The sequence below is a fragment of the Carcharhinus amblyrhynchos genome, chromosome 9 (assembly GCF_965287045.1).
Source record: "Carcharhinus amblyrhynchos chromosome 9, sCarAmb.v2.hapA, whole genome shotgun sequence".
NCBI classification, from domain to species: domain Eukaryota; kingdom Metazoa; phylum Chordata; class Chondrichthyes; order Carcharhiniformes; family Carcharhinidae; genus Carcharhinus; species Carcharhinus amblyrhynchos.
The window spans coordinates 99,948,025-99,960,423 of NC_137332.1; the positions used below are offsets into that span (position 1 = coordinate 99,948,025).

Here is a 12,399-nt window from a genome sequence, read left to right on the forward strand (position 1 = left end):
AAATATAATTGCCTTGGTTATGTTTTCCAGAATTCAGAAATGGACTGAACACATCCACCTTGAATCTCATAAGGTTTTCAGAGCCTCTGATATTTGTCATAAGCCATGGACATAGCTGTGCATCCAGATTTTTATCTTGGACAGTGTTGCTCCATTTTGCCTGGACCTGTTAAACATCCAAACCTCCACTACAAGGACAGCTGTCATGATCCTTGGAGACTAACAGTTTGGAGTGCCATGTGGTCAGAAATAAAAGGTTCAGCTGGCTGAGAAGAGGGCCAAGAGGAAATGGAGGGCAGTCCATCATACACCTTCTCAACCTGTCTTCTTCTGCACTAAATGTGGCAGAGATTAAAGTGTGATTCCTGTAAGAAACCAAACAATTTTTAACAGAAGACTCAGATCCAAGGAGCAAAACCGGCATCTCACAGAGCAGATGGCTAAGGGAGAGGAGGTTGTATTTGTATATGGAATCAGTTTAACCTGTGAGTATGGTGGCCATTTTGGGATAAGGATGACACATGATTCATACATGATGAAGTATATGCTGTGAAGATAGTCATTGGATTATGTCTTATTTGGATTGTTGGAAATGGTTAACTGAACCTGTCTGTTCAATGAATGTAATTAATACCAGTCTCTGTGGAGCTGATCTGTCTCTCTTGAGGGCTCCACTCTGCTATTAATAAGAGATACCTTTCAATGTCAGCTGAATCATCTCCTCTGACATGAACGATGATCAGTAGCTCTACGGGAATGGACCAATTGAAGATAATTAATTTCATTAATGACTTAGAAAAGATTTATTACCTTCTCCTTGCTGTTATTGGTGTTCCACGTAAGTCTCTATGTCATAGTTTTAGTTCTACAAAATGTATTTCAAGTGCATTACTGGCTCATCATTTAAAATCAGCAGTTCCAGTGATTGCATTTATTCAATGATCTTATTTCATTCTGTCATGTTGTTTTAATTTCACTTTGTTGGGTTACCATAAACCAATGTTTTAATCCTGATGACAATTAATGACACACCCTCACTGCTATCATTTCTTCCATCTGATTTATTTTTTTCCTAAAATTAATTCAATTTCTGAGGTTTGAACACAAATTATCAATCAGGAATCCAATTACTATAGACATAAAAATGCCATGAAATAGAAACTTAAATGTGTGCTGGCAGACCACAGAGAGTTGTCCTGAGTCCCTGGGTTATTGTCCAGTGACAATGCCACTTTGCCACCATCTCCCTGGCTTCTTTACTGAGTTGAATCACAAAGCAAGCAGATCCTGGAAAGGCAAATTCTGTTTCATTTGTCACTCATGAAAGAGTTTCTTCCCAGTATTGTGCATTTTCTCTGCCAGTACTTAATTATCAGAGCCGGTGGCTGTTCTGGAACTTCTGAAACAATGTTCTGTTATGATGGTAAATTTCTGACCACAGCTGATGTCCCAATTTGCATAAATTGTCGGCTAGAAATCCCCTCTTCTGGACTTTCATTGTGAGGGCTATCGTTTATCTTATTAACATTTCCAACAATCGGAGATATATGTGCCCTCCGCCAATTTTGTCCGGTTTCCTTCCCATTAAGCACACCATTGGGGATGCAACCATCTTCACTCCCGAATACAAAAGATCCTGCACACATGCCCAGGCCACTGCTTGTCATTATTTGCTTGAATTGCACGAGCGTGCTACTTATTTCAGAAAGCATTTGCTTTCTGGAGTGGTGCCAAGGATATATTACAGGTTTGGAAGTTAAACACAATTGAGCCTTTGTTACTGATAGATGAAGATCGGACATGCTTCACAGCAACACAACAAAGGCAAGTAGATACACGTCTTGTCAACGAAGCATTCTGGCCCTTTATGTCAGAACCTTTTTTTTAATATCTCTTTTGTTAGTTGATTATGTTTTGTTTTAATATTTCATAGATTATGCTGAGCTCATAGTAAAATAGCTGGTTCTTAGTCACCAAAGTTTCAAAGAAGCAGAACATTCTGGTTGCTTCAATGTTGCGTTTTGAGTTTGGTCACAATAGGAGGGGGGGGGGGCGTGGAAACGCCCCATGGTTGGATAATTCTTGACAATGATGGAGAGTGTGAAAAGGGCACAAGTGGTATGGATAATCCAGGAGATTCTGAGGCTGATCACTTGACTGTGTAACTAGAGCAGCTCTTCAGCATACAAAGGTTTTATGATTAGAGCATGTCACTGTTTTCTGTTGCCTTTCAGGCTTGATAGGTTAAAAAGTTTCCAGCCTGATCATGTGTAGATGTAAAATTCTTCCATATCGATGGGGAAAACAGAGATCAGTTGGAGAATAGGAGATCATCAGAGCTGAAAAAATTCGATATCTCGCTGGAGGTTTTCTTGAGTTTGAGGAGAGGAGATCATATATACATGGCACAGATGATCCATGAATATTTGATGCTAGTTGTTAGTCTAGACAACTAATGCAGCAAGATTACTGTACAGTACGCCTCTAATCAAAACAACCAAAACATTTCCTGAGTTCTCCATCTTGGTAGTTTCACGAATTTGATGACCAATCCTCTGTGGAAGCATATGTCTTGCACGTAATCAAGGAAAATATAGGTCCATAGGAGAGAAACACTGGAGTAGCAGTATTTCAATATGTTACTGGATGTTGTCAAAGCTGTTCATTTCTCAATAAGTTCATAGTGAAGTGGAAGCATTGAGTCAAGCCTGATATATAATCTCCATGTTTCTATCTCTCTCCCATAGTTAACGTAGTGACAATTGTGATCCTGTCCCGGGGAAAGTGTAGTCTCTCCAAATGTGTTACACGTTATCTGGTGGCCATGGCAGCAGTGGATCTATTGTTTGTTATTATCGACATGGCAATAAGACACATTCTGGTTGCTGAGCAGAAACATTTTATTATCGTGTATGCCATCCACGCATGTAATATCCACTTCACTCTGCTTCATGTAGCCAGAGACTGTTCTATCTGGTTCACTGTCACTTTCACCATGGATCGGTTTGTGGCAATTTTTTGTGAGAAGCTGAGAAGTAAATATTGCACCGAGAAAACAGCAGTTTTGGCTCTTTCAACAGTGACAGTGCTGATTTCCTTAAAGGATGTCACATGGTATTTGATGCTCACAGACCGATTTCGGCTGTGGAATCCCCCCGGGCTTTGTTCCATACCAAACAATGTTAAACAATCACGAATCTGGTTACTGGTCGAATTCATCCACTACCTTCTTACACCAGGAGTCCCTTTTCTTCTGATTCTGTTTCTCAATGCTTTCACCATTGGACACATTTTATTGGCCAGTGGGTTCCGAAGGAGACTCCGGGATCGCAGCAGTGGGGAGAGTCCCAGAGCTCCAGAGGTGGACAGTCATAGAAAATCCATCATGTTATTGCTTGTTGTCTCTGGGAATTTCATCTTGTTATGGTCAGTACATGTGTTCCATTCTATATGGGTTCGAATGTGGTTTTTAGGCTATGAGTCTCTATTCATGTCTTACTGTCTACAGGAAATAGGGTTCATGTTGCAGCTCCTACGTTGTGGCACGCATTTTTGTATTCATGCCGTGACTCAGAACAAGTTCAGACAGCAGTTGAAGTTTATGGTCAAATATCCATTTACTCAACTTGTTAAATTCATTAAATGATGACAAGAACTGGAGAATGTCCTAAATTCTCTGCAAACACAGTCCTCATATTTTTTACAAGCATCACTGACTCACATGTGGAGGAGAGAAAAAGGGGGCAGCTCTTTTCTTGGCCTTTTCAACGGCTTAATTTCCGCTCCACTTACTGCAACTTTGCTGCTGTCACGTGGAGAACATGACGAGAACGATGGACAAGCTTTATTGCTCTCATGTAAGCAAGAAGGCGGAAAATAAACAAAGCTTTAGAAACATGAATCAACATTGATCCAGCAAAGAGAGGTTTGCAAAAGAAAACTTGGAATGGATCATTCCTATAGGCATAATTAAAAAGTAAAGAATTACATTTTGGGTGGGAATTGATCCTCACTGCTTTGATTGATTTTTACGGGGGTAATGAGAGATCATTTTGTTAGCAATGAATCGCGTGAAAAATTCATCTGAACTATTGAGTACCTCATCTGGTGATCCAGTGTTCTTGTTTCAGAGTCGTTTTATATGTCTTGCCTGGTCCCTTTAAGGGATCTTCAGCGACGGTTGTGAACCAATCAAAGGATGCCAACAAAATTGTATATTGTAAAATTTGTAAATTCAGTCCTCTGGAGCCAGCGGAAGCATTTATTCCGTCAAAAGACCTCGTTAGTGACCGATAGTCAGCCCCACGCCCATGCTGTCGCTCTGTCATTCCAGGACTTACATGTTTTAATCCTGACCCAAGAAAAGAATGGCACCTAAGGAATCAGCTCCCAAATATCCAAAGGCCACTGTGCCCTGGATCTCCTTTCCCTATGCCAGTTTTAATTTGGCACCAATCAAAGTAATCTCCAGGTGTCATGAAGCAATTCAGACAGCCAACCACATTGAACCATTCTCACAGTAGACAAACCAGGATACGAAAATGACCAAAGTCTTTCACTTTGAATTTGACATTTACAGATGGGAAGTAAATCATTGATAGCCACCATGAGTTATGCACTGAAATCGGAATTGTAAAAAAAACAAATACTTTGAACTCATAACTAAAATAAAATCGCATGGAATCCAGGCTAGTTAAATGAACACAGAACTGTTTAGGTTATAGAAGTCGTGATGTGGAGATGCCCGCGTTGGACTGAGGTAAACACAGTAAAGAGTCTTACAACACTCACCTGACGAAGGAGCAGCAGTCGGAAAGCTAGTGGTGTTTGCTACCAAATAAACCTATTGGACTTTAACCTGGTGTTGAGAGACTTCTTACTTGGTTGTAGAAGACAGAGAATAGTGATGGAAAGGTACCTTTCAGAATGGAGATCTGTAGCTAATGATCCACAAGGATCAGTGTTGCGATCTCTGTTGTTTGCGGTGGATGAAAATGATCTGGAGGAAAATATGAGTGCATTGATTAGCAAATTTGCAGATGACATGAAGGTTAGTGGAATTGCTGATAGTGTGGGGGATTGTCAGAGGATACAACAGGATATAGGTAGATTGGAGACCTGGGCACAGAAATGGCGGAGTATAATCAGTACAAATGTAAGTGATGCATTTTACAGGATCAAATTTAGGTGTGATTTTTATTGTTAATGCCAGAACCCTTCGGAGCATTAACATAGAGTGACCTGGGCATAGAGGTGCGCAGTTCCCCAAAAGTGGCAACACAGGTAGCCAACGTGATTAAGCAGGCATTTAGCATGCTTGCCTTCATCAGCCGGGGTTTTGAATACAGGAGTTGTGAAATCATGTTGATGCAGCTATATAAAACCTTAGTTATGCCACATTTGGAGTATTGCATGCAGTTCTGGTCACCACATCATGGGAAGGGTGTGGAAACTTTGCAGAGAGTGCAAAGAAGGTTCACCAGGATGTTGCCTGGTTTCCAGGATGTTGACTGTGAGAGGTTGAATAAACGAGGATTGTTTTCACTGGAAGGACGCATGCTGAGGGGATACCTGATAAAAGTCTACAAAATAATGAGAGGCATAGAGAGGATGGATAGTCAGAAGCTTTTCCCAAGGTTGAACGTGTTAATTACAAGGGGGCACAGGTTTAAGGTGAGGGGGGGAAAGTTTAAGTGAGATGTGTGGGGGAGTTTTTCAATGCAGAGAGTGGTGGGTGCCTGGAATGTGATGCCAGATGAGGCAACACTTAAGATGCATCTGGATGGTCACATGAATAGGGAGGGAATAGAGGGATACGACTGGAGTAATGACAGAAGTTTTTTTTTAGCTTAGATAGGGCATCATGATCGGGACAGGTTTGGACGGTCAAATGTTATGTGTTGTTCTTTTCTTTGTTCTTTGTAGTTTGATCTATAAGGGAGAAAATTGTCATTGTGGAAGTACAAAGCATGTAATTCCTTAATGATGAGGCTATCATAACAGAAGATTAAAACTTTACACTTGGTTGGAAACCCAGTTACATCTTATTCCAACTATCGTACGCTTTCCAACATTTCTTACAAAATAAAGGATGTTTTTTCTCTAAAGAAGGGCAGAGTAGAATGAATTGTATGAGATGGATGACATTACCTGCAATGTAGCAACATATGTTTTTATGGGGAATGAAATTTGACAAACCAGCTTCTCTGAAGCAGTCTGCGAATCACAGATTCATGGTGTCTCACATCCTTAGTGAGGCACTTCTTGGATATCTACACATGTTTACATCTCTGTGTCTGCGTAACTAACACATCTAGAAAAGTTACTTGTTTGCTGGCAATTCTACAGGGCAGGATTTGCTGAGATGGTGAAATTTACCAGCAAAACTTTGAATGTTAATTGGCTGCACTGCATGCTCGTTAATTTCACGCTTTCTCAGACTAAATTAGTCAATGTTCTGGGAGCAGTGATGCAAATATCCATCTGGTGAATGGGGCGGGGACTGATTAGGGGAGGAATTGGAAAATGGAACACAATATTAAAGTTACAGAATGGGATTGAAATCACAAAGTGTATGCTTTACGTAAAGGCAGTAGAAACCATCGAATTATGTAGAGTAAGTGGACACCATCTGGCCCATCCTGCCTGTGTCAACTCTTCAGATGATCTAGCCCATTGGTCCCATTACCCTGCTTTTGTTCCATAACCTTGAAAAGTGATCCTTTTTTTTACATAGATAAACCTCCGTCTAAATACAACCCCCAAACCGGCCTGCATTCACCATAAGTTGAAGAATTTGTGAAACAAATTGCCAAAAATCTAGGAATAGAGTTCAATTTGTCAGGGGATGTGCAGCAAAAGCAAGTAATTGAGTTGAGGTGCGGATCAACCATGATCCAATTGAGTTGTGGAATAACCTTGTAGGGTTGAATGGCTATTTCCGAGCTTTTTGGACCTGTCATGGGTCGATGTCTATGATAGGAAGTGAGGGAGGCACAGTGAGAAGGAAGGTCATCTGAAAGCTGCAGGAAATAATTCACAAAGCTTTTCAAAATAAATACTAATGAGCAAAATACTCACTTTTAGAGTGAGTGTGCAAGATGGTTGAATGGCAGAGTAGGCTGGAGGGGCCGAATGTCGTACGCTTGATCTAATGCCCTCTGTGTCTATGAATAGGCAACATTGACTTCAAAATGATTTCTTCTTTTTCTTGACCTATCTTAGTGTTTCATTTAACAAAGTGACATTATATGTGTTTTTAAATTACATGACGGCCCGGCAAGATATTAAAGTTTTGAAGGAACTATGTGCTTTTATCATCTTACAGGTAGAACTTCAACTAATGACTATTTGAATTTTAACTTCAATACATCTGAAATCTAGTTCATGTTTACTATTTTGTTTTCCACATTTAGGCCTCGTCAGTATCAAATACACATCAGAGTAAAATAATGGAAAACTCAACATTGATAAGTGAATCTCTCAACAATCAATCAGGCTTGTTTGATGCTGAAAGAGGGAGTTCTTACAATACAGTCAAAGTGGTCTCCATTGTGATTGTGACAGGATCTTTAAGCTTGGTGACAATTATTGGAAACGTTCTCGTTATTGTGTCTATAAAAGTAAACAGACATTTACAAACTATTAACAACTACTTTCTTTTCAGCTTAGCCTGTGCGGATTTGTTTATCGGTTTGTTCTCTATGAACTTGTACACCATTTACACCGTTGTTGGCTACTGGCCGTTGGGCCCAGTGATATGTGATTTGTGGCTTGCTCTAGATTATGTTGCTAGTAATGCTTCTGGCATGAACCTCCTTGTCATTAGCTTTGACCGCTACTTCTGCGTGACAAAGCCCCTCAGCTACCCCATGAAGAGAACAGCCAAGGTAGCAGGGATGATGATCACAGCTGTTTGGGTGGTGTCCTTTATCATATGGGCTCCTGCCATTCTCTTCTGGCAGTTCATCGTTGGGGAGCGGACAGTCCATGAGGGCGAGTGTTATGTGCAGTTATTCTCCAATCCAGCTGTCACGTTTGGCACTGCGTTGGTTGCCTTCTACCTCCCTGTTATTATCATGGTGATATTATATGTGCAAATATCTCATGCTAGTAAAAGTCGTGTCAAGGAGGGTAATAAGGAAACTGGGTCAAGCAAAGACACGGCTACTCAGAGTCAGGTGAAGGGCAAAATAATGAAACCGAATAATTACAACATATTCTATGTTCCTAATGGGTTGGCAAATGTAAAAATGCAAAATGACAAAATAACTCACAAAACATCAATTGAGAATTGTTGCCAAGGAGATGGGATTGAGCCATCCAAAGAGTCAACATCGTCCAGCGTGGTATCGTCAAAGGAGAAGGATGAAGAGACCATACAAGGATGTATAGATGTTTGTCCTGCTCAAAGCAGTTCTAGGATGGATTATCCCAAACTTGCTCCCATAAAAATTGTTCGCAAATATCAGAAAAGTGGCTGTGATACCATAAAAAGAAAAGTTCCAGGTTTCAATGACAAGAATAGCAATGAGAGGGAGAACAGGGCAGACAATAAGATACTTATAATGGCCAATGCCCCTGTGAACAAGATGAGGGGAGCTGTGTCTCGAGGGGAGAAGGTGACTCGAACCATCTTGGCTATTCTCCTGGCATTTATCATTACGTGGAGCCCATATTTTGTCACAGTGCTCATTAACACTTTCTGTTCAACCTGTGTCCCGAATAATGTCTGGACTATTGGATTTTGGCTCGCATACATCAACAGTACAATCAACCCAGCATGCTATGCCCTGTGTAACCCTTCCTTCAAGAAAACCTTCAAGCATCTCCTTATGTGTCAGTACAAGAACATTGGTGCAACAAGATAGTCACAGCTACGTAAACAACTTTGTAAATGCTTTGTACCCATTGATAGCAACTTTCATAATGCGCATCTAAATAATACTGTTGTTGTGTGCATCTTGTGGATCAAATTGGCATCTAGTTAATGTTACGTTGCAAGCACATCTGAAATAAATTCAATTAATGTGTAATATTTAGACTCCACCAGTATCACTCACTTTCTGATCTCATTATAACCATGCTTTAGGTATGAACAAATGGTCTGAACTTAGGATGAGAGTGAGAGTTTGCTTCCTGTGACATCAAGGCCACATTTGATGAAATGTGACATCACAAGCCCTAGTAAAACTTGGAGTCAGTGGGAATCAGGGCATTGAAATGGATAGTGCAAAGGAAATTGGCTGTGGCTGTTGTAGGCCAGTCACCACAACTCCAGCACATCACTGCAAGAGTTAGTCAAGGCAATATCCAAATCCCAAATCCCTTTGATTGTTTCATCAATTACATTACTTTTTTCGTAAGGCCAGAAGTGGGTATGTTTTCTGATGATTTCTCAATGTTATTCGCCATTCGTAACTGTAAGATACTAAAGAAGTAAAATCTGATCAATATCTAGGCTTGGACTGACAAATGAAACGTAATATGCCACGGAAGTGCCAGAAAATGAACATCAATCATAGAGTTTTACAGCACAGAAAGAAGCCCTTTGCCCCATCGTGTTTGTGGCCACCATCAAACAACACCTCTAAAAAGAGTCTAATATTCACCCGTTAGCATTTAACATTATGACCATCTCTTACCCCCTGGCTATCATCATCCTTGGGGTAACCATTGACCAATCACAAAAGTGCGCTAGCCATATAAATGCTGTGGCTACAACTGTAGAGCAGAGATTAGGAATCCTTTCTAATTTCATGCACTACTTCCCCTTGGATCCCATGAGATATTTGTTCATTAATATGTTGTGTGGCATTTTGTCAAAAGCCATGTTACAAATCAGGTAGATGGCACAAAACGCTATCCTTTTGATTATCTCCTCAGGTTTTCCATTGATTTAGTTATGCAGCAGGTTGCAAGTTCCACTCCAGTTCCTATACTTCTCCACGCAATGCTCTATTTGCACATAAGCCTGATTACCCTTTTGCCTTCTAGGTCTCTCTAAATAACAATATACATAATCTTTCAAAATTTGTTCCAATTTCTTTCCCACAGCTGAAGGTATACTATCTGACCTGTAGACCCTCAGGAAGTGTTTTCATGCCATAGTCTAATACAATCGCTGAGCCTGTCCTGGTTGTCTCAAAGCCTTTTTGCATCATTAACACAAGTTATGTCCTTGCTCATGGATATATCATTGTTATAGAATTTGAACAGCACTTGGGCGTGGCACTATTCTTCACGCTACACCAATGGTAACAGTCTATCCCATCCTGACAATGATCAGTTAATTCATACTCTCCTCTATCTCTTCTTTCTCTCTGTAATCTATTTTAGATCAAAATGAGCATATTTCCTCAATTCTCTGTTCTCTAATTATGTTTGCTTTCCTCCTATGGCAACTTATCAGAAGCATTCTGAAAATCCAAATACCTCATGACAACTGTTTCACCTTGATCTATGTTGCTGTCCTAAAGAAAGATAATTTGTCAAACATGATTTTCCTTTCATATATCCATGTTGGCTGTGCCCAATTTTATCATTGCTTTCTAAATATTCAGTTGACACATTTTTGATAAATTTTACAATTTTCCAATTTATTGACATCAACTTAACAGTTCTATTGTCTTCTATTCTCCCTTTTCCTATTGTCTGAAATAGTGACCTTACATTTGCCACTCCAGAATCACTGTAACTACCAGTGTATCCAGCTGGAGTATTGTGCACAGTTTTGATCTCCTGACCCAAGAAAGGAGATAATTGTCATAGAGCGAGTCCAACAAAACTTTACCAGCCTGATCCCGATGTGGTTCTGTTGCTCCGTGGGGAGAGGTTGAGGATGCTAGGCCTATTGTCTAGATACTAAACCTAAATTTTTGCTGGGCTGGGAGAAGTAGATGTACGGAAGATGTTTCCATTGGGTGGTGATGTCTGGCACCAGGTAACATGAACTCAGGGTAAAAGACTTAAGACTGAGAGGAGAAGCAACTTCTGCATTCAGAGTGTCCTGATTTTTTGGAATTCTCCACACCTGTGAGTTCTGCAGGCTCAGTCATGTAGCTAGATCAATGTTTAGACGCAAAATATACCACGAGGTATGGAAATAGTGGAGGAAAAAAACTTTTGAATAGGAAAAGCAGCCATGCTATAATTGAATGTTAGAGTAGGTGAGAGGGGCTGAGTGGCTGACTTTATTGCAATGCCCTATGTTCTAATGATGAGACAGCATTGATTTTGAAAGAAAAATGTTTATTTGCATACCTCTGTGTTTCTTTTAATGAAGTAATGGGGGATGTGACAATGGTAATGTAAGCAATCTAATGTTACTGGATTTTCAAAACACTTCTACAAAGTATCATTTAATACACATTCTGGGCATTACTGTTGACCAGAAACTGAACTAGACTAGCGTTATAAATACGGTGGCTACCATAGCAGGTTAGATGCTAGGAATTCTGTGGCAAAAAATTCATCCCATGGCGCTGCAAAACCTGTTCACCGTTTAAAAGGCGCAAGACAGGGGTGTGATGGAACAATCTCCACTTAATTAGTACAGCTCCAATAAAACAGAAGTAGCTCCACACCATTCAGTCCACTTGATTAAAATCCTTGCCATAAATACCCAATCCCTGCATCATCAATGAACAGTAGCTGCAGAGTGTGTCATCTACAAGTTGTACTGCATTGTCTTACCACAGTTGCTGAGGCAGAACCTTTCAAACACATGACTATTACCATTTAGCAGGACAAGGTCAACAGGCATATGGGAATTACACCAAATGGAGGTTCCCTTTGAAGTCAAGTGAATAAACAAGAAGATAAAACAAAATAAATCATTTCAGATTATGTGGAATTCAGTGGAAAATGGCAGAGATGGATTGTTGCCTGTGAATATAGATGGAAGAAAATGAGAATGAAGGGTCTTTATGCAAAGAGGCAGGGATGCTAAATACTGAATAGGACTACAACAAATTGCAGGTGGACGTTACCAAACCTGTAGAATGATAACATGATTACCAAATGAAGTTGAACAATGATAAAAATGGTATAGTACATTCTGGAAGAAAGGATTTGAAGGTCATTTACTCATTGGAAGTTGCAATAGGGTAATGGGCTTGCACTGGCCATGTTAGCAAGCAGGGCTTGGTCAAGGCTAGACAGTGATGGTGACTCGCTGTCAAGCACACTGGGATCATGACCTGGTGCCACACAAGCCTGATTCCTACCTGTTCTTGGACTGCACACTGGTACCTAGGCCACATCGGAGTAAAGTCTTGACCACAAGTGTGTCGACAATGGCTGAGGGTGTTATGGCCGGGCAGGGCTGGGGGATGGAGGGTGTTTGGAGAGATGACACGGTATTTGATAAAAGTTCTGGTGAATGGTGGGGAAAGGAAG

The 12,399-nt window shown here is 40.4% G+C and overlaps 1 protein-coding gene across 2 annotated transcripts; it reads left to right on the plus strand.

The window, feature by feature from the left end:
- Positions 1-617: 617 nt before the first annotated feature.
- Positions 618-8,870, plus strand: LOC145348486 (muscarinic acetylcholine receptor M2-like). 2 transcript variants are annotated; one of them, XM_080196674.1, is made up of 2 exons: positions 618-655; positions 7,523-8,870. In XM_080196674.1, exons 1-2 carry the CDS (start codon positions 618-620, stop codon positions 8,868-8,870), a joined length of 1,386 nt encoding a protein of 461 aa, XP_080052800.1. The 2 variants fall into 2 exon arrangements, with proteins under 2 accessions (XP_080052800.1, XP_080052801.1); XM_080196675.1 differs by lacking the exon at positions 618-655 and having other exon boundaries at positions 7,404-8,870.
- Positions 8,871-12,399: the final 3,529 nt, after the last annotated feature.

Excerpts from the sequence above, each read along its gene's own strand:
- LOC145348486 (XM_080196675.1), top strand. The coding sequence starts at position 7,452 with ATGGAAAACTCAACATTGATAAGTGAATCTCTCAACAATCAATCAGGC.